We start from the raw sequence: 25,197 nt of genomic DNA on the forward strand, positions 1-25,197 counted from the left end.
TATAGAAGAGAACCAACATGCTTTAATGCAGCACACAGCTAACGCGCTGCGATAGACCTTGCTATTGGCAGCTACTGTGAGGGCTGTTGTAGATAATCTCTATAGAAGTGACCTCTTTCCCATATCTCTAAAATGCGCATAAAATATAAACCCGAAGGTAAATAATCCTAGTATGTTTAAAGAACGGATTGCTGATCGAAAGATGCTCCATTGTCATCTTCATCAATTTCATAACTAGGTATAGATGAATTTCAATTCTTGGTCGCACTGCGTATTATAGGCGCTGCACAGAAATCCATCTCAAAGACACCAGTTGAAATACAAAGCAAACGTAGAGCAGGGCAGGATGCACACTGCAGAAGAGCTCGTGAGAACGAAAATAATTCGTTGTAAAAGTTTCGCTATAATTCTACGGTTGGCAACTTGAACTTTAAGCGAGCTAAAGCAAATGCAAGCGTACTCGATGTATCCAAGCGGGAAAGTTAGCAGTCGTTTCTCTGCTGTGTAAATTCTTACGCAGATACGCATAAAGTGTACTGTACACTAAAAGCACTTCGAGGGCATAGTGCACGTACATTACCTCTTGTTATCACTGCTGGCGGTACATTTCGGCACCAAGCAGATGCACTAGGCAAACACTTCTAGCTCAGTGCATTATGCAGAAAAAATCAGGGGGCCCTTTGGCTCACTAAAGTGCTGCAAGGCGAAAGCGTTTCCTGGCCACTGTTTGTTTTTATTTACTTTTTATTTTTCATATCTTGTTTTTTATTTATTTTTTGCTCCTATTCTTAATTTTATTGTTTTTATTTTTATTTTCACATCTTATTTTTAGTTTTTATTTTCCTTTTCTTGACTTTACTCCTTTTATTTTATTTATAAAGCCTATGCATTCACTAGATGCGCCTTTATTAATGCTGGAACCTTGAGCCTATTAAGCAGTGACGCCGAAAGGCGGACGAATCTGCCGACGCGTCTGTCGACATTCCTGCCGACGCGTCTGTCGACACGGCTGCCGACGCGTCTGCTAACAACAGTATGGGGCATTAAAGGCTTTCGCCTTAATAGCCGAGCGTTCGTTATATCTGTCGCAGTTATACGTGTAAATCAAAAGTGTGTTGAATCGGTAAAAATGAAAGTGCTCGTAGGTTGGACAAGTCCAGATCTTGCAGAGATCGTCCTTCGATTAATATTTTCGCTTCCTACGCTGAAAAGCAGATTTTAAGGATTGCTAATTAACAAAAAGAAAGCAAAGTTAGCATTTAAGAGGATTTTTGGGAAGGGGTACGCAAGGAAAAATAAAGTGTAGGAAGTTTCGCGAAAATCAGTGTCGAAGAAGTCAATCTCACGCACGATGCTTCATAAACGGCAAGAAATACGTGTACCACGGTAATAAAAGCCAGGTCGCACCGGTCATGTGAAAGTCAGCATAATGAAGCGGTGATTTCTTTTCTCAAAATTAATTTCCGATGCATTAAAAAAAAGGTTTATGAAATTGGTGTATTCGTTGATATGGTTAGGCCGTCAGTTAATCTGGTCACGGGATAATGGTTAGGTAGTGAAGTTGCTGATTAAGTATAGTCAGATGGCTTTCAATGTTACAGAAAGCATAGAAACTTGTATGGCAGAGGTGCGTTCAAGATGTGTTGTGGGTTACATGAAATAATGCTTTCTTGTCACTCTTGTGAAGCTGCACTCTTTTTTTTGTTTGTTTCCTGTAGCCCAACTATAATGCCTTTGGCGCTATGGGTTTCTGGAAAAAAAAAAACCCTAGATGCCCCACAGGTGCGTCAACGTAGACATGCTGGACCAAAACTGCTGAAGCGAGCATAACGCATTAAAAGGACTTACCGAGCGCTAAAACTTGTATTGGGAAATTGAAAGCAAGTTCCGGCATTGGCGTCATGGCATTCGTTGGTCGCTCCGTTCGCACAGAGAACAACCGTGGATGTTTAAATCGCGACGAAAAGGAATATAAATAGGCACCCTACGTCACGTAGAAAGCACAAACAACGTATACTAGTGCACGGAGTCAGAAACTAGCCAGCTGATGTCCACGGACGTAATGCAAAATATGCTACGTTTTATGCGCAACAGGAGCTCTGTTATTGGTAAGCGCAACATGCGTTGATGAGGAATTCTATGAATGGCATTTTCTATTAATTTCCTGAACATGGTCGTCTTAGTAAATTACAAACGCTACTGAAGTTTCTTTCTCAGTCTCCAGCCAGCAGTAGGAAGTTCTTTTCTCATTTTTCAATTTCTGTTGTTTGCAGTCTATTAACCAATGAGTTTTATTTCATCATCAGGTGTCAGTGTGGTGCTAGGTTCGGAGACATTCTCGCAGAAAAAGACGTTGCCTGCTACAAAGAGTAACTGAAAGTACAAAGCGTCACTACGAGCTATGCGTGCTTAACAAAGCACCCTCCGTTACAGCTGTACTGTCTGAATAGGGAAAATAGTGCAACTTGAATACTTACAATTGACGTATTACTGCCCTGCAGCCTTGGGCAGCGGGAAATGCTTTGTTATACTAATCAAGACAACGACAATATGCAGCGCATACTTCTATTTATTTGTGCACATGCCAAGAGGGAAACACTATTACACGAATGCAGGCACTGTTGCTTCTTCCGTTGCTGGGTTCATAGGGTCTTCGAGCAGCTGCTCGAGGGCTTGCATACCAAAAAGAATGGACCGCCAGATTGCGCGCAAAGAGGGAAACTATAAACATTTGAAATAGTCCTAATTTGTAAAGAAAAAACTTTATTCCGTTATTCCAAACCCCAAACCTAACTCTGACACTGAAATGAAAGTATAGGTTGCAGCAAGACAAAGCACGTTTCATTTATTGCCCCTTCAGTCCTTCGAACACTTTGCCTCAGACAGGATCCCCGTCAGAAAATCGACAAAAGAGAAGAAAAGCAGCTCGGAATGTTGCAACGGTAGCTGTGTGCACCGCGCTGGAAACTGCGGTTTCACCCTGCTGAAAAAAATCTATGATGCAATAACCTCATAGAGGCTTCCTCATAAAATATTACACAATTCGTATAATATTCTGTGACATCTTTTTGATGATTGCACGACTTTACAGAAATGTATGACATTTGTATGATAATTTTCTATGATTTGTATGATAATTCTATGATATTTGTGTGACGAACTCTATGAGTTTGTTGCATCGTACAACTTTTTTCAGCAGGGCAAATCATCAGTGGCCAACGCTTCCATAATTGGCGATATGCTGGACACCAATCAAAGTTTGTGTTTAGATGTGGTGACAGGCCAACCATTGGCCATTCTAAGGAAGGCCAAGCATGGGCAACAATTGGAAATGCCTTGACCATCATAAGGCCTTCACTCTAACACCACGTTAAATCCAAGCAGTTTCTTTGATTGTAGGCCAATCATCTTGGTCAATTAGTATTTTAGCTTTTTCCTAGAACCATTTTTTTTTCACTAACTGCAGCTGCTTCTAGATCCCTGGACCTTTCTGTGAGATTTATTAACTGTACGCATTAATTTTGGGGCCACCACTTGCCAAACACCTCAAATATATACAATCCCTTCTAGAAGATCTCAGTCTCAAAAAACACCAATATCACCACATGACCGGATGGTGTGAAATGCAGCAGTAAGCAGCTGACAGCATTGCTGCAAAAAGACTTCTGTAAAGAAAGATGCAAAGTACTATTTGAGCCAAGCACCTAAAGAATTACACATATTTGTAAATTTGCCAAAGGCTACACGCATGTCTTTTTTTTTTGCTTCGCATTTACAGCACATTTCAATTATGGCGAGGCACCGTAAATTCAAGGACTGTTAGATCACTTAGTTAAATCACTTAATTTCACAAAAGCCACGATGACGGTAACGCTACCAAGGCATTCAAAAATCTTACCGAGTATAAACACTGCTAATGAGTTATCTCGGAAATGTCGTTCAAATGCAATATAAATATTATTTTACGGAAAATACCGCTTCTCTTGCTTGACAAACCGAAAAAGTAGCCGTAAACTCGCGTGTCAGCATACAAGCCGAGAGTATCTGTCAGAAGTGCTGGTAAAAATTTTTTTACTTATTTTACAGGCCTAAGATACAGGACTTAGGCAGGAGTGGACAATACAAATCAACAAATTCAGAAACAGCAAACAATTAGATACAGGACGTTGAATGATAAATCAGAACAAAGACACAAGATACTGTTTACCACATGAATGCATTTTGATGGGGGGAGGCACAAGGGCGCAGAGGAATCACGAAACCGTTGTACAGTTGACCGTATCGGCGGATAACAATTCCAATCGCAAATAGTGCGCAAGGAAAGGAATTTTTAAATGCGTTAGTCCTGCACGAAAAATCTAGGACTCTTTTGGTGTGATAGAGCGCGTAGAGCGGCGGCGCAGGCTGCCGAGATTTCGGCTTCTACCCGACGCGCTGCCACAGCTAGCTCGTTCAAGTCGCCGCAGTGACTTCTTCCGCAAATAGAGAGCAAACGTGGGGTGGCTCTGTCGGACAATCCTTTCCACTCGCTCCGCATTCGAAGCTCCGGGATCGGCGTAGACGTATTGCTCCTGCATCGCCCTGACGTTCTGGACCAGTTCCAACTCCCTCTGCATCCGCAGCATCCGCACACGAGCGGACCGGATCGCGGATGGTCCGGGCGCGTCAGCGCTGTCCGCGTGCCACGTAACGTGAACGTCCCTGCTCTGAGCGACCTTGAGCCGGCGGCGTGCACTTTTCTGGGCGCGGACCGCGGACCGAATGAAAAAGGCCAGCGCCTTTTTCAGTCCGAGGGCTTGTCGGCGGACCGGGATTGTTTTTGCTTCTAGGTGCGCTCGTCTGGCTAGCTATCCTGAATGAAGTCGGCTTTGCTCCGTGCTGGCGCCTTTCGTTTTGGTGCGCTTTTCGCCGCATTTGCAGCTCGAGTGCAGCATTGTGTGTCCTCCTTTTCGCATTTCTCTCACTGCGTCGATCGTACTGTGTATTTGAGCGTGTGCGTAAATACCCGCTTAGCTTTGTTGTTTCTGCTTATTTGAGTGAATATGGAGAGAAGGAGCTCTGTGAGCCAGTATCTGGTAAAACTGCTCTGGACTAAGCCGCAGCAAGCGTTTGTACTCTCCGGGTCGCATTCAAGTAGGTCCTCGTACAGCAGGTCCTGCATGGCCAAACACTGTTTTTCCAACCTTGACTTTGTCCAACATAACCGTTTTAGACGCGAAAGCTTCCTTCTCGCCCTCAGACGCTTTAATGGCGACAACCAGTGCGGCGAGACGACGTTTTCGTTCGGCGTTCATGTTTAAACTCTCGGCAGCTGAGTTTTCGAAGCCACGCTAACAGCGCAAGCCCGCTGTGGGCGAGAGTATGCGCGGATTGTCCGCTGCGTTCGTGTGAATGCCCGACGTTCAGACCGACTCCCGGATGCACGTGTCACGATAACCGCGCTGACGCGCGCGTACCATCCGCGATTCGGTCCGCACGTCTGGGCCCACCTTCATGGAGATACGATCACGTGGTGGGTACACCGGTAATGGCAAGGCTTTGGGTTCGGTTCAGCTACGGTTTCGGGTGAAAATTCGGGTTCTGTTCCTGTTTCGGGTTCAGGTTCGGTTCCGGTTCGACACTATGCTTTAGACAGTCAAAGTGCCTCTGAATTATTTGCTGTCCTTTTCGCCAAAGGTAGCTTCATATTCGCTACTGAGAGCATAATTAGCATTCGACTCGAAGAATTTTTTCTACTGCTAATTGCAACGAAAAATTTAGCGGCAACAACGCGGCACATAAGAGAGCGCGAAGAGTGAAAGAACATCTGGCGAGCGCGGCGCCTTGGCTTTCATGCTCATTGATAGCAAAATCACCGAGGTCCTTATCTGTGGGAATGAATGAACACCGTCCTGACGTACTTCCATCTCTCGGGGACACAGCTGGAACACCTTGGTTACTCTACTGTTGACTCCGTAAATGCATCTCTCAGTCAGACCGCTATCTCATATGCGGATCTGTCACGCAAATAATGTCACAACTTCGGCTTCAGTGCCCATGGGGATTCTAGAGCACGTCAGAATTAAGCGCTCACCGTCAAAAACGTGACCGCTTTCCACAAACCAGCGCGAATTTCATCGCAAGCCAGGAACAGCAATACATTTTCAAAGCGACCAGTTATATGCATGGACACATCCACAGACCACGTACGGACCTTTGCAAATACATCATCTTGCCCAGTGTAGCAATATATTTATGATGACGATGATCACGTCCACGCTCACACCCCTTTTCAACGGGCTGTCACGTTGTTGTGAGCCGCCAGACATCACAGTGCCCCCTTACGCTGAGTTTGCTCGCGAATAGAGGGCAGCGCGAGATGAGCGAAGAGGAGAGCAGTTCGTAGAATTTTCCTTCCCTCGGTGTGTTGTCGCACTCGGCACATCACTCACGTGACCTTTTCTCCCGTGCTCCGGTCCGTCGTGTGGACACTGACGTTCTAGAAGACCGTGGTTACCGCTCCAAACAGTGCACATCTCGGAGATACGGTCACGTGGTGGGTACACCAATAATGGAAAGGCTTCATAGCTCTTAGGCGTTTTTCAATGCCAAATTAAAATTATATAATTTTGTTTCCTCCGATATGGCACTGCTCCACTCTTACATCATGGTACTTTTTTTTCGATAATCTCATGACACGTGTTTCAGTCAGTAATTAATATACTGTCTCTTTAATGAGCACAGACCTCGATGTTTCATAAATGCTGCACTTACCTCCCAGTATCCAGCGACCTAGTACCAAGCACCCATTGCCAGTAACCCTGCGTTATTCCCAACACTGCTTCGTTATCAGATATGGCAGCTGGTGACTGAGTTCCAGTTGCTCTGGGAATGGGTATTCTAGCCAATATCGACGAGCAGTGCCAGAAAGGAGACAAATGCAAAACAAACCTGTTCATTTTGGCGAAAATGGTGGAGCGAGAGCTGACACGCTGCATGAGACACATTCACTCAAGGCGCAACGCTGACACAGTGCAAATGGTGAGAATTTTGTAGCCCTCCAATCTCCGAGATTAGACATGAAGGCATGCTGATGTCCTGCTGCATCCCAGTCTCCATGGGTCACACATGAAGTATTGCTGGTGTCCTGCTCCATAAGGTCGGTGGTCATGTCTTCATGCAGATGATGTTAAACTAGTCGCGAAACCTATGCCGGGTTTTCTATCAGTGACCTCACCACATTGCATACCTTGAGAGCCATCCCTAAGCTCATACCCATGACATTTGTTAGGTAGTCCTCAGTAAACATAAACAAACCTTCCCTGTCAGTTAGCTGTGCAGTGAATTCTTCGACGCATCCTGTGCAGCTTGGAATTTCCGCGATGTAGGGAATAGCCTCCGGAACCGTCCAGCCACGAGGGCTTTCAGACCAGCAACGCCAGATGCTCCAGCAGGTTTTCCACTTTCTCTTCGTCAACCATGTTCCACTGAGGATCATAGTCAGCAGTCGTGTTGTCCGGGATCCAGGCAGCAGGCGGGGTAGGGGTCCTGAAGCCAGTGTACTCCTGCGTAGAGTAAATATGCCGACTCTAGATCGAGAGCTCCACATTCTTGGAACTGCTGTCGCAGCCTTTATGGCGACACATCTTACACTCTAATCCCGGTAACCCTTAATATAGGTGCGCACTTTCACAAATTTGTGCACCGATAATTTTCAGAGTTACAGCGTACCGCATACGTTTTACCAGTTACACTGTGCCTTTGAATTTGGTGTCGGCCATGAACTGGATGCAGGTTACGCTGTAACCCTCAGCGTTGCTCTCATTTTTGAGAAATTTAAAGGTTAAGCGGTAACCCTCAATCTTACCGTCAGCTGTGAATATTTGCAAGTTACGTCGCAACCTTCATCCTATCTCAGTACTTCACAGGTTACATGTCAACTCTCATTTTCTTCTTTCAATTTATGCATTCATGCACACTGCCGCCCTTGCGTTTCTCCTCCGAAACGCGGCTCGGTTCGAACATAAGACCTCTGGCTCAGTAGCCGAGGTCCCATGGAGGTTCGAACCACTATGGCGGGTTAGTTTCAACAAATAAGTCTTCGACCCGTCCAAGTTGAAGATAACTGTACGGCGCAGTAGTAAAATGCGCGCTTCAATGTTAAGCCGCTGTTGTGCACATGTAAAAAGGAATAAATGGTATGAGGCACAATTTGTTTTATTGAACCACACTGCTTTAAAATAATATACATAGTGAGAACGGGCCAGACTTTGGCTCTGTAAAGATTACTAACGAACCTTCGCGGCAAGCTCCACAGCTTTACAATATCTTATTCAAAACAGTCAGGAACTTCCTCAGGTGCGCTGAAACAAGGCCCCTAGGAATAATTTCCCCCGGCAGCACTATTTTTTGCATCAGAAAATGAATTTGTGAAAAAGAAGAGGGATACTCCAAGTTCTTCACGTAATAGATGAGAAGACAAATAATTAATGCACGCTGCAGGCCACCTGAGCAGACTCTGATGACTTCGTTTAGGCTGCCAGCAAAAACAAACGTTCCGTCCGTGCAAGTGTAGATGTGAGGCGCCGTCACTTGCACTTCACCTGCCGGCAGTGCCGCCTAAAAAAAAAAAAAAGTAAGAGGTACTTAACACAGAAGAGAGTTACCGGCTCCCATACGAAGCAGTTTAATGGTGCTCTAAGAGTCATGGTTGCGACATACAGGCGAGAAAGATTTATCGTACACTCGTTTCACTGCTTCATCTCTGCTGTTATGCAGATTTTTAAAGGATATTGGAAGCACAAGGTGCACATCAATTGCACAATTCTTCTTTAAATCTCATTCAGCAATCTAAACTTTAGCAAGGCTGTTGACGCACCCTCACGCCTTGAGGCAATGGAAATTACGGCGGCGACTTCGAACCAGCGAATAGACACGGGAAACACGCATTGTACGCCGGCCGGCATGATGAATGGAAAGCGCTGGACCAAGTAATGCATAGTAACGGCGCCTCGCGCCATGTGTTCGCCCGACATTACATTGCCTACGGGATCGGATATTCCTTCACCGACTGTTCCTCCAACACAAATTAGTGCTCCATAGTGCAGCCTATCATAAAGACACCTGCAGAAGAAGGTTCTGCTACCGAAACATGAGGCTCAATTAAGTCGACATTGGGCTGGCAGCATTGCGCCATTCGTAACATACACGATACTCGCAGTCAAAGGCGGCGCAGTCACTATGACAAGTGTGAAAATAGAACAACAGGAATCCTGCACATGCGTTCCCTGTCGAGCTGCTGAGCTCCCTTTCATCCGAAAGGATTACTCAAGAAGTCGCACTTAGCGCACAATAAGGCACGCAAGCAAAGCAAGAGATGCGCTACACACAGTTCTACTAAGGCGCTCAATTTCCCCCTTTGTTCATGTGCAAACAAGCTTGCTACAACAACATAAATAACCACCAGGTAAAAATCCACGTAAAGGTACTCACCGATCTCGTTCATCTTCCCGTGCGCTGCCGGGCAGTGTCCGCAGTACTCGCACTTCAGTTTCGATTCCGGCAAAACCATGTACTGCGGGCACTCGCAGTTATCTTCACTGCACCGCCCGCGCACGATGTCCGTGCTGCTGGCCGCCAGCTTGACTTCTATCCCACCGTCCACTCGCGAAACGAGATGACGCATCTTTGGCGAGCGCCTTCGCAGTTATTCTCCTCCTCTTTCTCCTCCTCTCTCTGAGAGCTGCGCACGCGGCCCGCGCCAACCGTGCTGCCGCAAGCGAAAGGCGGTCAGAGTAGCGAAGCTCCCACGAAGAGGCTACGCACAGAAGTGAGAACGAACTCTTGCGCCGTCACGTGGACTCTTGAGTGCGCGCGCGTGCCTGCTCGGTATAGCCCCGCGCTTGACAGCTCCAATGCCCGCATGATGTCGAAATTGATGTCATCCGTGCCGCTGGCATCTTTTCGCTACCTCGGGCCTTTCTTTAAGAAGCTGAGATCCAATTCTCTCCGCATTCTATGGACGTAACATGCAAGAAGTCCAATCCAACATTTCCAATCCTTGTTAAAGGGCCTAATTGGACGATATTTAACCTTAGAATAACACAACTACTTTATGCTTCCTTGCTAAAAATCATGCACCGAGCTTATGTCGCTGGAATTATCATTTAAAACGTGCCATAACACGACGCGCAGGATAAGCTTCTACTTCATTCCGCATATACGATGCACATGCTAACACGCTTTTTGCTTTGCAGCGGTGCGCACAAAAGAATACTCGTTTCGCGGGCTCCGCAATGCAAATGCAAGTGGTAAAAGATGGCGGCAGCGAGAAAACAGCCGACCCGGCTTCCCCGCTTTCCGTCTTGTCGGGAGGCGTCGCATGGCGGGAAAAGCACGCAGTGGCCTTGAAAAAGAAACAATTTTTTTTTTTACGTTTCAACGGGATCGCCGCGCCGATTATAGGTTACCGTAATCTGAGAGGTGCGTTTTATCGGTTACAAAACCAAAAAAAAAACTGGTTTTGGGCATTTTTTTCTATGGGTTACAAGGCAGCTCCTTCAGCAGTAACTTATAAAACGCACCTCTTGAGTCGTTGTAACCTATGCATCGGTCAAGAATAATCAAAACATCAAGAACACTCGACCTGTAACGCTTATTTTAGACGCATTTATTGTGTGTAACTCCTATATAGGTAGCTTTATGGGTTACTGTGATTAGAGTGTAGTAGCCAAATTATAGTGGCAATGTATTCTAGACACAATGAACAAATATTACTATGCAGACCAAATACAGCGCGTACTCAATAGTGTTCTCCAAATTATAGTACCAGTATAATGTAAGCACTTTGAACAAATTTTACTGCACACAAAATGCTGAGCGTACTCAGCAGCGTCCTGCCCCGCCGCGGTGGCTCAGTGGTTACGGCGCTCAGCTGCTGGCCCGAATGACGCGGGTTCGATCCCGGCCGCGGCGGCTGAATTTCGATGGAGGCGAAATTCTAGAGGCCTGTGTGCTGTGCGATGTCAGTGCACGCTAAAGAACCCCAGGTGGTCGCAATTTCCGGAGCCCTTCACTACGGCATCCCCCATAGCCTGAGTCGCTTTGGGACGTTGAACCCCATAAAACCAAATCATAAACCAATCAGCAGCGTCCTGCTCCGTTGATGTGATCACGTTATCTAACTATTTCCGTGATAGCAGGACTGCGACGCTTTTAAGTCCTCAAATAGGTAAAAAATATTCTCCTTAATAATACTTAACTGGGAACGCGGGCAGAAAATTTTTTACTGGGGAGGAGCGGAGAATTAATTTTTACGTAGACATGGTGCCTGCGTGACTATTTTTGCCGCTGCCCGTCGCGTACCCTTGACGCCGTCACTGATTTTCAACGCTTGTTGAGCCTCGTTTTGAGCAAGCATCGCAGGAGGTAACTAACACGACTTCCCCTCAGCGCTTTGCCACCCTTCTTCCTGGAGCACAGCCAGTAATTTTTTCTAGGGCTATCTGTTGTTTTTTTTTTTTCAATACATAATGACATGACCATCGACCCGCAAGCACTAGATTGATTTGTGATTTTGTGACTTGTGATTTTTTTTTCCTTTCAAGAACGCTTGCAACATCGAATGGCGATTCATTCCCGCCACCTGCATAGAGGCGATTACAAACCCCGCCAGCCCAGGAGAAATAAGCCGGGTGCCGCTTCCAAACCTGTCTTCCAGCTTAAAATAAATAAAATTTGCACATGGCATGCTTACACGGAGAAAAATTTGGGATTTACCTTTCTCAGCTCGAGCAGAATACGCCAACGCTTTTTCGAGGTGGTGACCCTGCTAAAAACAATCGCCGCGAGAGGCGTCAATCGTCGAAAGCACGTTGTGGGCATTTAAAGCACTGCATCCAAAGCAAAACTGTCGCAAAAGTAGGCCCTCACAGCATACATGTATATTTAGCCGGGGTATGTTGCGTATTTAGCGAATGGAACATATGTGATCGTGCACGGTGGCCAAAGAGTTGCGAAGTCATCTGACCAATGGTCGTCCTATTTAGTTTCATTAGCATGGTATGCAAAACATTCCCTATCAAGGAAGTAGGCTGCTAGCCAAGTGTGATGGACATTGAGAGGATTCCGAGACGTGTCCAATGATAAATCATCGGCCACTGCAGTGTCCCCTGCGGGAGAGGAATCAACGCTGGTTCACAGGGCTTTCGCTTGTGCCCCACTAATGGATGAAATAGCATGCACTTCTTTCCATCTATTCTTCCGAAGCGTACAACTAGTCGAATATTCTTGAGAAATTGGAAGGCCCAGCATCAGGTTTGAAGTGCTCTCGTTTCAAGATGTTTTCCGAGGGTCCTCAACAGTGTGAGACTTGTCCTGCAGCCGACGTTGACGAAATGGTCCAAGCAAAGAAAGTCGTTTTCGGAAAGTGTCTTATGTCGATCGAGATAGCTGTGCCGCACTGACCCATGCCCTCTAGAGATTGCTATCCTTTCGAAAGGGTATCACAGCTCGTCAGCGCCACACACGATGTGTTACACGGTGGAGGCACACTCTAACTTTTGCAACAATTTTTATCCGAGCAAATACCCCCTGCGTCCTGTTTCGCCGGTCACAAAACTACATATTGCAATGCAGCAGATTGAAGTGGCCAGCTACCATATAGTACACCAGGTGACTGTGCTATCCGTGCTTCCGCTACTTGAAGGACGCATCGATGCAGCTGCAGCAGGGGCGCGCCGTAGGTGACACCGGGCTAACCGCGTGCTGTGAAAAAGTGTGACGTCATGGCTGCCAAGAGGCTGCTGTGTCAAGCCCCCCCTAATGAACTTGCGCAGGTCACGACTGTATGCAAAAGCGGCGTTGGATGACTGAAGGTGCTGGACGCGTTCTCCAAGTGCGGCTTCGGACGGCACAGAGCTCACCGTCGCCGAGGACAGGCACACGGTGAGCAGCTCACTCATTTCAGCCCGCGCGAGAATGCCGCACCCACAGCTATACGGTCTGTAGACGAAGCACGAGCACGTACAGTCGGACGAGTAAAAGCAGGACAGCGTAGAGTGAAATTTTAGTGCGAAACACCGACTAAAAAATTTGGCTGTGGCTTAGCTAAGGTTAAGCCTGGATATCTCAAAGCGAAAAGCTCTCGCTGCTTTTCAGCCAACTCCCAAGCTACCCCTTCTGGATCAGTGTTGATGATGATGACGATGTCCTCAGGCTTAATGGCACATACCCATGGCGGGGGATTGGCCAGGGTGTTTCTGTGCCGTCCGACTGTTGCTTTTTCTTCTCCTTCTATGGCGAGTGTCTGCGCCTGTTCTCTGGGGAAGCGCGCCTTATGTACCCCTCCTTTCAAATGCGCACTGCGCACGGATGTGGCGAAAGGTCAAACGCTAAACAGAGCGTATTTCTCTTTGACCAAAAATGCCCTACATGAGGCACACACCCTACCCACGGTTTCACTCAACTTTGTACCAAAATCTATGTCCAACCATAATTGACCAAGCCAAACACGATGGCGACCTCCAAATTTGAATTGAGGCATTTCCAAAGTATGACCCGGGCCACACCCGAAATTTGACCTTAGCCTATTGGGACCAAAGAATACTTGGTATAGGCAAAAACTAGAGCTTTCGCACTAGTAGGTTTAACCAAGTTAAAACCCTGACATCTTTTCTTGGATGCGTTTAGTATGCGCTCCCCGTACTGTCACACTTGTGTTGTAACCATATGTTTATGAACTTTCACAAGGCAACCATTTTTGGTGTATTAATGATGGACCAATCATGCTCTTCAGTGTGATTTTTGCAATGGAATGACTAATTTTCACAAAACTACCTGGGGCAGAGAGACGACGACAGAACGAGCGTTTTCTCTCAAGTGCTACTTATAGTATACAAGCCACGAAGCTATCCAAACTTGCATTACTGGAAAGACGCACCGACGCAGCTGCAGTAGGGGCTCGCCGTTGCTCGCACCGCGCTAACCATGTGCTCTGGAAAAGTGTGACATCAGGGCTGCTGTTTGAAGACCCCGTAACGAATTTGCGCAGGACACGACTGTTTACGAGCGCGGCGTTGGATGCCTGGAGGTGCTGGACGTGTTCTCCACGTAGCTCCAAGTGCAGCTTCGGATGGCAGAGCTCACCGAAGACAAGCACACGGTGAGCACATCATTTATTTCAGGCCGCGCAAGAATGCAGCACAGTTTACTGAATGGTCTGTAGACGAAGCACAAACTCTGACAGTGGGGCGAGTAGCAACAGGACTGCGGAAAGCGCAGTTTTTTTATATGTCTATAGTATGTGCTCCTCATGCATACAGCGACAGCGGTGTTGCAGCCGTGATATATATGAAGTATCACAAGGAAACCTGTTTTTGGTATACTGAGAGAGCAATCATGCTTGTGTGTGATTCTTGAAGTGAAGCGATAACCTTGACAGGAAGGCCTGAAGCAGAGAGACGACAAACAGAACGAGCGATTACTTTCAACCGTTTTATTTTTTTGGCGGGAAAAGCTTTTCTAGGAATGGCGGAGGGTGGGCACACACAGCTATGCCTGTGCTGTCTTGGCGAGCTTGACGGATAGGCTGCTCACATAGTCATCCGTCAGTGCATGTCAGTAGGACACGCACGAAGGTATACGTCGTCCAGAAAGCGTACCCCCCCCCCCCCCCCCCCCCCTAAGAGGCCATTCACAACCAACAGGCTCATCTCCACCGTCACTTAAACCATATACCACTCACCAAGGAGTCGAACAATACATTCAGACAGAAGAATTCCACACCAAACGCAGTTACGCAGGAACAAGCAACCTGTACATTAAAGGGGTCATTTACGATCTCCCAACAAATCGCTGCGTTCTAGCCACGACCGTTGTTATGCATACTTAAAAAAAGAAGCAGGGCTCTACGTGGGCATTTTAGCTAAAAATTGCAATTTGAAGTTGACTCTAAGCCCCTCCCCCGACAGCGCCGCCGTCTGGTGAAAAACCGATGCAAAATCACCTTGACACATTACAGTTAAGCCGCCGAGATCGGCAGTAGACAGAAAAGGGAAGGACACGGACCTCTGTTGCCTTTGTCCCCCTGCCGTCACTCCCCCCCTTTACCCTCAGCACTCCTATCCCGAACAGCGAGCCACCCACTCCCCTACGCTCGTTACGAGGAGTGCGCAGTTCACTCGTTAAGTTGAGAGAAAGAACGTGAGCGTTGGTTCACGGCGTCATGAATCGCGAGCGCGTTAGTCTTACCTGACTACCACACGGTACAGCACAAGTTTTAAAAATTCAATTACAAATTACTCGTTGCACCAAATGACCTCATGCCCAGTTGTTCCGAGAGTCATAGCGAACAAAATGAGTCTGAAAAACGCAGTCATAACCCATTTAAATGTTATTCGGTGACAGCACCCACACATCACACAGCCATCCTCACTCCTTAAACCTTACCAGTTATCAACAGTACACCGACACAAACCTAAACACACCCGCAAGAATCGGCACGTGTTACATGCGGGCCCTCGGTGACCTTGCTTACATATGCAAGCCCGCACGTCTTGGTTAAGCCACAGGGTGTCTTAGCAGATTATCTCGGCAGCAACCTCCCCATCTTTATCACTACCCATACATTCAAAACCAAACTATTTCTTCCCCACTCTTCTCTTCCGTGATATGTCAGTGCACATTAAAGAACCCCAGGTGGTCGAAATTTCCGGAGCCCTTCACTACGGCGTCCCTCATAGCCTGAGTCGCTTTGGCACGTTAAACTCCAATAACCCAAAGCACTCAACTCCTCTGAGAGCGAGACAAACTTGGCTCTCATCTTGCGCCAGAACCAGCTCCCTGGGCGAGTAGGATTGAGCAAGCTTTACACACCCCCAGCAAACTAGTCAAGAAGATTATTCAATCTGATCTACAAAAGACACAAAGTGAACAAGGAAGGGGAAGGGGGCTTCTGTTCACCTGGGCCATACGAAGTCTTCTTGCCGAAACGCTGGCAAGCACCCTGAGGCTTTCCTCTTCCTTGTTCTCTTTGTGATTGCGAGAACCGTCTCGCTACCTTGATCTACAAAAAGGGCACTGACATCAACCGAACTCTACAAGACATATGCACTGCGAAAACAATTCTATCGATTGGGACGGAATCACTTGTCCTGGGCCCCCTCGGCCTAATCCGAACCTCGACAAGGACAACACCCTTGATGAAGTCGAACGATCACTGATTACCATACGCCGCCCAACAACCCCCGGACCAGACCACATGACACACAGGGTCCTCCGCAACCTTGACGACACCTCACTTTAGGAACTGATGGAGCGCTGCCCTCCACCTGGAAACATGCACACATCACTTTTATTCCCAAACCCAGCAAGGCAGTCATCCTCCGAAACCTTTGCCCTGTCTTCCTCATCAGTTGCGTGAAAAAACTCTTTGAACATGTTTTCCAGCCAGCACTATACCATCCGTCCCCATCCAGCTCAGGTATGTTGGTGAGTTGTTTAGCCAGGAACTGCACCTTGTGGAGTGTTCTGGATTGGGAGGGTTAATAAAGATGACACTCCACAAGGTGCAGTTCTCTGCTCCCTCCTACTGAAAATAGCGTTAGCCCACTATCATACCTGACCTCCGCGCGGCACTATACACCTACGACACCACTTCATGGACGACAAAAGGCTCCATAGGAGAGGCATAAAATACTTTACAATATACAATTGATATTATCACTTCGAAACTGACCTTTATGGGCCTTAAATGTTTTCCATTCAAATGATCACTCCACGTGATCAGACAACTTCCTCGGGTTCTACGCATACACTGCGACACACCCCTGGCCAACAGACTCGGAATCCTTGGCCTCTATATATACAAGACACTTTGGGTGCCACCCTCATATAGAACTCCTAGACAAGGAAACCGAAATTAACGGCAGGCTTAATTCGCAGATTTGCTATATGCAATCACGGCCTGTCGAAGAGGGGAACCCTTAACATGACAGACGCCCGAATCACCAGCCGATTGAGTTATCACCTTTCCTACCACTTGCTCATCAAAACACAACAAGATAAAGCTGATGTCCTTATCATAAATGCGACCGCCTGAGCACTCCGCCTGCAACTGTCAGTTTGGTACGTTCCTTATTAATGGGTTCACTGTACGGTTGGGCAGGTCTGCCATGCCGTAAAAATTAGATCGAGTACAAAACTGAGGCCTAGCGCTCTCATGTGGCGCATACAGAACAACTCCCATAGTCAACCTCTGTGCAGAAATAAATGAAACCTCCCTTGAATACAGAAGAATCGCTACCAAAACATATATACTATCCAGTTGTGGCGAAATGTCGTTGTTGAATATTATTTACCCACAAACCGCAAGCTACCTGGCCACTGGTATTGCGATTCGAAGAGATATGCCAGAATCTCAATATACAGGACACATTACCTGACAAATAGATTCACAACAGCGCTACGGAACGAGGACAGAAGGAACACGAAAAACACAGGACGGGCGCTGTCCTGACATTTGTGCAGCTGCAGGAAAAATAGTAAACGAGAATCTCACGAACAGTATTATTTACACAGGCCCCCTAATGGTACTGACATCTCTTCACTCTAGAAGTGCAATCACTCCGTCACTGGGTGACACCATTCACAACATGGCAAAAGACAAAATTATGCTGGGTCCCCAGTCATGTCAGAATGAAAGGCAACGACAGAGCAGATTTGTGCGCTGCTGAAGCTTGTGGGAAGACAAAATAAACAATGTATACTATTTAAGGATTGCACGAATTTAGTACAACGTAAATTAACAAAAAAAAGGGCATTCGCCTTGGAAAAACGAAGTAATTAGCAAACTGCGCTTGGTAAAGATAGCTTTAGGGTGAATGGAAGTCATGTGTGCAGCAGGAACGTTTCAAGCAAGTGGTTCTCTGTCATCTCCGAATAGGCCACACACACCTTACGGACCAATTCCAGCTAACAAAACAAGACAACAAGGATAGCTGCTGAGGTTTCCAACCCCCTTTAAAGGTTTTACTATTAGCCATTTCTAGAAATTCTTTCCTATGTGATCACTAGGTCGCACTAACGTTTTAGGCCCCCTACACCACCGATGATTCTTCAGTTTTCTATAAAATTCAGCGGAAAAATTTTCGTAACACCGTATGCTTGGCGCATGATGGCCTTAGTTGCCTGTGCGCCATAAAACACTACACACACACCAAGTGCCCGATGCATCCCGAGGTCTGATGGCAACATCAGACAAACCGTTGCATCTCCCCCTCCGTCCCAAAGCAGAAGAAGCCCCAGCTTGTTCATCCTCAACACGTACAGCGCGCCAAAAAGCAGCGGAGCCCCCCCCCCCCCCCCCCTCCCCCCTTCGCCCCCTCCGCTTGCGGTTAATACAAAAGTGCTAAACAACCGCGCGAAGAACCCGAGGAGATTTTAACGCAAGAAACGTAAGCTGGGGCTACAAGCAAAAGTGCAGAAAAGAATCGCAACACTGGACATTAATGCAAAATGAGGCCCTAACCCGTTAACGATACACAACAGCGCGCAGCTAAACCCCAACCCAATCCCACGATCACGAAAAACATCGCACAGTGTTTGTGAACCAACACGCAGACATCCCTAGGCAGCGACGACTACAACATTCAAACAACTTCCGCACTGAAGTCAATCTCTCCCTCTGTAAAAGAGACACTAAAAATCAGAGACTGGGATAAATTCAGGAATCTCCGGAAGAAATCCACTACTGAGATAGAGAACCTTGCAAACTGGGTGAATGCACTCACATAGGACGTCGGAAGTGCCACATCCCGAGTAATCGGGAAACGAAAATCGTGGACAGCAGACTTGTCCACATGTGGGAAACACACTCCAGTATGCAAAAAAGATGGCTGAAAAACAAACACGGTCTCTTAAAGTAAGGATAGCAGCCTTAGGAAAAAAGATTGAAGCACACGCAGTACACCTAACCCGTCAACAGTGGGACCAGATTTGCAACTGCATGGAAGCAAATCTGGATTTGCTTCTATGCGGTTGCAAATCTGGAACTGAAAAACACGTGGAAGCTTCTACGTTGCCTCTTAGAAGCATAAAACACTAAAGACTCCCAACAACGTAACGTAAATCGCAGCGCCAAGAAATTAAATGTGGAAGACAGCGCTTTGATCCAAAACTTAAAAGACGGGTATCTCACAACCACAGCTAGAAGCCTACCCCTCAAATACTCAAGCCCTCTGAACCCCGTGTTTGACGAAGACATATCGACAAGGGAAGTGAGAGTAGGTATGCACAAGCTGCGCACCATGTCGGCGCCGGGCGCGGATAAAATCACCAACAAAACATTACTGAACCTGGACGAAAATTTGGTTCAAGCCGTAACCAAGCTTTTCGATGAACACTGGAGAGGGGCACCCCCTCCCGGAATGGACCTACGCTAAGGTCACCTTTATTCTAAAACCAGGTAAACCAGTTCAATTGGCAAGCCTCCGTTCCATGTCGGTCACCTCGTGCCTAGGAAAACTGTACGAACACGCTATCCTCGGCCGTTTCCAAACCCACATGCAAAAACACAGCCTCTTCCCCCATGCGAGGCTGGGATTTAGAAGCAAACTGTACACGACGCAGGACGTGATGCTTCAAATCTCAGAAGTAGGGGTGTGCGAATATCAAATTTTTCGAATACGAATCGAATATGAATAATCAAGGACAGACACATTTAACCACTACAAAACATTTATTTGAGCACCCAAGAACATCACAGTTCAACTATCAGTGATGAAATGAGCACGAAAGGTGCGTGTGGCTGCACAAAAAGTATCAGTCTCGAGCACTGTTCTTAGAAGAGTAAAAATATCAGAGAAGGTGGCTAGGACACAGCATTGATCAAGGCTAGCTTGCCATAAGCACAAAAGCGCGTTGCTGGGATGAACATAAAAGGTTGTCGGCTGCTCTACTTGGTCAGGCAGAAGTAGTTCCCTTCTAGCTGAAACAACTTCTCCAGCTACAGAAAATGCCCTCTCAATTGGCACTGAACTGGCTCGTATTGCGAGGTATTTCGTGCACTGCTCTGACTATACCAGCTTCGCAGGTATAGCCACAAAAAAGTTCACCAGTGCAGTCAGCTACTGCATGGCCCAACTGTAGTGCCTAGAACCCAACGTTACGCATTGCTCTGGGCGCCGCCATGTTGTTATGTCTCTGTCGATAGGACTTGCGGACCGAAATGAACGCCGGTGCTCGCAGTAGAATATTCGGCTAGACACGAATATTCACGTCGTGTCGAATAATCGAAACAACACGAATATGTGGACTTCGAATCGAACACGATTAATAAAAAAATAATATTTGAATTATATTCGAAAATTTCGAATATTCGCACACCCCTACTCAGAAGAAATTCTACACCTGAGACACGGCAGACGCACGAAACCAAACTAAACGCACTATCTTACTGAGGTGTAGGGGCTAGAACACACGCGTATTTAACCGCCTTTATGAGTAACAGGACGGCGGAGATATGGTTTGGGTCCACACAATCCCCCTCGTTAGCTCTAGAAAGCAGGGGCACATCTCAAGGCTGAGTTTTATCTCCACTACTCTTCGACACCACTCCCATACCCATGGGCCGAAAATTAGAGCGGATCCCACTCCTACGCAGACGACCACGGCAAAATGCCGGCGAAATGGGGGAAAGCCTCCAAGCGGAAGCGGTACGGACTGCGTGGCCTGTATAGGCCTTGCACACTCGCTGACCGAATCCTGCTGCTCCACCCGACTGCGGGCCGTCACAAAAAGGGAAAACCCTCTATACAAGTGACGGTCGACGGCCTCCCAGTATCGGAGGTACAGAAACTCCGCATCTGGGAACGTTTGTCCAAACACACGGTCATGACACATCAAAGCATCAGGCTAATCAAAAAAATGCCAAACAAGCATTCGTGATTAGCAGAATGGTATACTCACTGCCCTATATTCCACCTCACAAAGATAGAAGAGGAAAGAGTAAACGTGCTAATAAGACAAGGAGAGACGATCTCGCCTATGCTATTAACCGCATGTTTACAGGAGGTATTCCGGGGCCCGGAATGTGAACAGATGGGGATAAGATTTAGCGGAGAATACCTTAGTAATCTGCGATTCGCTGATGATATTGTAACGTAACGTTACAAAGAAGTCTCCTGCGCCGAGGAACACCGGCAGCCAGTCAGGTCAGCACGAGACGGAGCAGAGTCACTTCGTCTTTCTCCAATGGCCCGTTGCGTTCTTCCTCATCTTCTAAGGAAGGCATGTGTCATTGCCCCCCTCGTTTGCAGCATCGCCTCGATGCGGCCGACTAGGAGCATACTGGTGAGCTACGGGCTGACAGATAGTGGGCTTGGTTGGTACAGGAGGAGCACAACACAAAACGGGGTACTATCCGTCTCCAGATCGGTCAGCAGGGCGGCCGTGGTAGGGTTTCATTCGGACGACGTGTACAACGTCAGTGAGCTTGCGTCGTCTGCGGCTTGAGGGGTCTCGGGTGGCAGATTCTACTTCGTAAGTAACGTCACTGATGCGGCGGAGGACACGGTATGGTCCGAAGTACCGGCGCAGTAATTTTTCAGACAGTCCGCGATTGCGAACGGGTGTCCAAATCCATACATAGTCTCCAGGCTCGTAGGAAACGAAGCGCCGTCCCTGGTTGTAGCGATCAGCGTCTAGTTGCTGTTGTATGTATATGCGCTGCCGTGCCAGCTGCCGCGCTTCTTCTGCACGCTGAGCAAAACTAGCGACGTCCATATCAAGTTCACTTTCGCAGTCGGGGTATACGGGCAACATCGTATCCAGGGGAGTGGTCACTCGGCGGCCGAAGACAAGCTCGAAGGGAGTAATCCGCGTCGTCTCTTGAAGTGCCGTATTGTATGCGAACGTGGCGTATGGGAGAATTTGATCCCAGGTCTTATGCTCTATATCCACGTACATGGACAGCATGTCGGCCTTAGTTCTGTTTAGCCGTTCCACCAGGCCGTTAGTCTGCGGGTGGTACGCCGTGGCCTGTCTATGGCTAGTGTGTGTAAGATTCAGCACTGCCTTAGTCAGGCGGGCCGTAAAAGCTGCCCCACGGTCGGTAATAATAATAGCCGGGGCGCCATGGCGCAATACGACGTCGTGAACAAAGAATGCGGCGACTTCGGTGGCAGTTCCATTTGTGAGCGACGCGGTCTCAGAATACCGGGTCAGGTAATCCGTCGCGACCACAATCCAACGCTTTCCATTAGTTGACTTTGGAAAAGGGCCAAGAAGATCCATTCCCACTTGTTGGAAAGGAGTTTTCGGTGGAGCAATAGGTTGAAGAAATCCGGCTGGTTTCATGGGGGGAGATTTTCGACGTTGACAGTCACGGCAGGTTTTAACATAGGATCGTACTGAAGGTAATAATTTCGGCCAATAATACTTCGCCCGAATTCTGGCAAACGTGCGACTAACTCCCAAGTGGCCGGCGGATGGTTCGTCGTGACAAGCGCTCAAGATGTCAGGCCGTAGGTCCATAGGTACTACGAGCAGGAATGTCTCTTGTGATCTTTCAAAATTGCGCTTGTAGAGAACCCCACTTCGTAAAGTGTATGACTGCAAGCCACGACGAAAAACAGGCGGTACCCGACCACCGCGGCCTTCTAGATACTCGATGAGCGGCGCCAGCTCCTGGTCCTTGCGTTGAAGGTCAGCCATATGAGATTGAGTAATGGCCCCAATGAAGGGAAAATCGTCGGCGTTTTCCACTGCAGCGGAGTCTAAGGGCGCGCGTGATAAGCAATCTGCGTCTTGGTGTTTAAGTCCCGACTTATAAACAACGGTAACATTATACTCTTGAAGACGAAGGCTCCATCGAGCCAAGCGTCCAGACGGGTCTTTGAGGCTGGCCAGCCAGCACAGCGAATGATGGTCGCTGACAATACGGAAGGGTCGTCCATACAGGTATGGTCGAAACTTGCTTATGGCCCAGATCACCGCAAGACACTCCTTCTCGGTCGTTGAATAGTTCGTCTCCGATCGGGATAGTGTTCGACTCGCGTAAGCTATAACTCGTTCTACGCCATCTTGCCACTGGATAAGTACAGCCCCAAGGCCAACGTTGCTGGCATCAGTGTGGACGTCAGTTGCTGCGTTTTCATCGAAATGGGCGAGTATGGGGGGCCTGTGGAGGCGGCTTCGGAGCTCCTGGAAAGCTTGTTCTTGATCGCCTCCCCACAGGAAGGGTATGTCTTCTCTGGTTAGTGCTGTCAATGGTTCAGCTATCTTGGAGAAATCTTGGACGAAGCGTCGGTAGTAAGAGCAAAGGCCCAGAAATCGCCGAAGTGCCTTTTTATCGCTGGGACGTGGAAAACTTGACACTGCGGTAGTCTTGTCCGGATCAGGGAGAACGCCCTGTGCACTGACAACATGGCCGAGAAAGCGAAGTTCTTTGAAAGCGAAATGGCATTTCTCCGGCTTGATCGTTAATTGTGCGCCTTTGAGTGCTTGAAGCACAATGCGCAACCGGTCCAGGTGTTGCTCGAAAGTAGGCGAGAAAACGACGACATCATCTAAGTACACTAAGCACGACTGCCACTTCAGACCTGATAAAACCGTGTCCATCATACGTTGGAACGTGGCCGGCGCAGAGCAAAGACCAAACGGAAGCACCTTAAACTCGTATAGGCCGTCGGGCGTCACAAATGCAGTCTTCTCTCGGTCTCTCTGATCCACCTCGATTTGCCAGTATCCGCTTTTGAGGTCTAATGAGGAGAAGTACCTGGCATCGCGTAGACGGTCGAGAGCATCATCAATCCTGGGGAGCGGATAGACGTCCTTTTTGGTCACGTTGTTTAGTTTCCGGTAATCGACACAGAATCTCAGGGTGCCATCTTTCTTCTTGACGAGGACTACTGGCGACGCCCATGGCTCGTCGAAGGCTGGATTACGTCGTCCGCAAGCATCTCATTCACTTGCGTTTGAATGGCTTCACGTTCCTTAGGAGAAACCCGGTACGGGCGTTGGCATACCGGTAACGTGGCCTCATCGGTTATGATGCGGTGCTTGGCGACAGGAGTACGACCGACCTTGGAGCCAGTGGCGAAGCAGTCTGCGAAATCAGTCAGAAGAGCCGAAAGAAGATTCCTTTGATCGGGCGTCAAGTCCGGGCTAATTTTAACGGTTTGAAGGAGACGGCAAGATGTAGCCTCCTCTTGAGGGTTGGCCCCGGCGGTGCATAAACGAGGCGAGGCAGTAACGTCGTGAAGGAAGGCAACAGCCGTTTCCTTGGCGAGGTGCCGCATCTCCTTAGCAAAATTCGTCAGGAGGACAGTAGCACAACCGTTATGGAGTTGAACGAGTCCTCGAGCAACGGCTATCTCCTTCTCGAGAAGTAGCGGGAGGTGCCCATCCGCGATGCCCTCGTAGTCGTGAAACAAGTCATGACGCACAAGAACAAGCACACTAGACCGTGCTGGCACCCTCACATCATCGTCGACAATACGCAGAACGTTGAGTTCCGGATCCTCGATTTCAATGCGCTCCACGGCCCGTTTCGTCGAGAACGTCACACGCGCTTCTTTCAGGTCAATGACAGCGCCGTTAGTCTGCAGGAAGTCTAGGCCAAGGATCAAGTCTTTGGAACACTCGCGAAGTACGACGAATTCTCCGACATACACAAAACCCCGGATGCCGACACGCGCTGTGCACTTGCCAACAGGGGTAATCAAGTGACTTCCCGCCGTGCGAATTTTCGGGCCGGACCAGTGCGTCAAAACTTTCTTCAATTCGCGGGCGAGACCGTGGCTCATTACCGAGTAATCTGCACCGGTGTCTAGTAACGCCGTTACATCGGCTCCATCAATCTTTACGCGCAAATCGGAGGTAGTGTGTCGGATGCTGTCGCCACCTGTCCCAAGCGGAATGTCGTCGTATCGGTCGAAGGTAGCCCGTCGGATGCTGTTGCTACCTGACCCCAGCGAAATCTCGTCGAGTCGGCGTGACGAGGACGGAGGATCTTCACATTTCGCGACATCAGCGACCCTGCCTCCGAAGGCCGCTGACATTAGTTTTCCCGGCGAGGGCTGGGAGAGCGTCGGCGTCGGGGATAGCTCGGACTTGAGGAACGGTAACTTGTTGGGGACGTAGACCGACGTTCTTGGTAGCCGGACGTAACAGGATGCTGTTGCGCAGCAAGGTGGCTTTCGATTTCAGTAGGCCGCTCGC

At 48.1% G+C, this 25,197-nt stretch overlaps 1 protein-coding gene across 1 annotated transcript in view; it reads left to right on the forward strand.

Moving 5' to 3' along the window:
• Window positions 1-25,197, forward strand: part of LOC149364568 (uncharacterized) — a 51,203-nt gene that overhangs the window by 11,850 nt on the left and 14,156 nt on the right. Inside the window, exons 2-3 of the mRNA XM_089567514.1 lie at window positions 12,816-12,924; window positions 14,030-14,140. Coding sequence (XP_089423640.1) covers window positions 12,827-12,924; window positions 14,030-14,140 — 209 coding nt within the window. The 5' untranslated portion in view covers window positions 12,816-12,826. The remainder of the gene's footprint in view (window positions 1-12,815; window positions 12,925-14,029; window positions 14,141-25,197) is intronic.

Source organism: Amblyomma mixtum, chromosome 2, assembly GCF_055824585.1.
Source record: "Amblyomma mixtum isolate Tamu chromosome 2, ASM5582458v1, whole genome shotgun sequence".
Lineage (NCBI taxonomy): Eukaryota > Metazoa > Arthropoda > Arachnida > Ixodida > Ixodidae > Amblyomma > Amblyomma mixtum.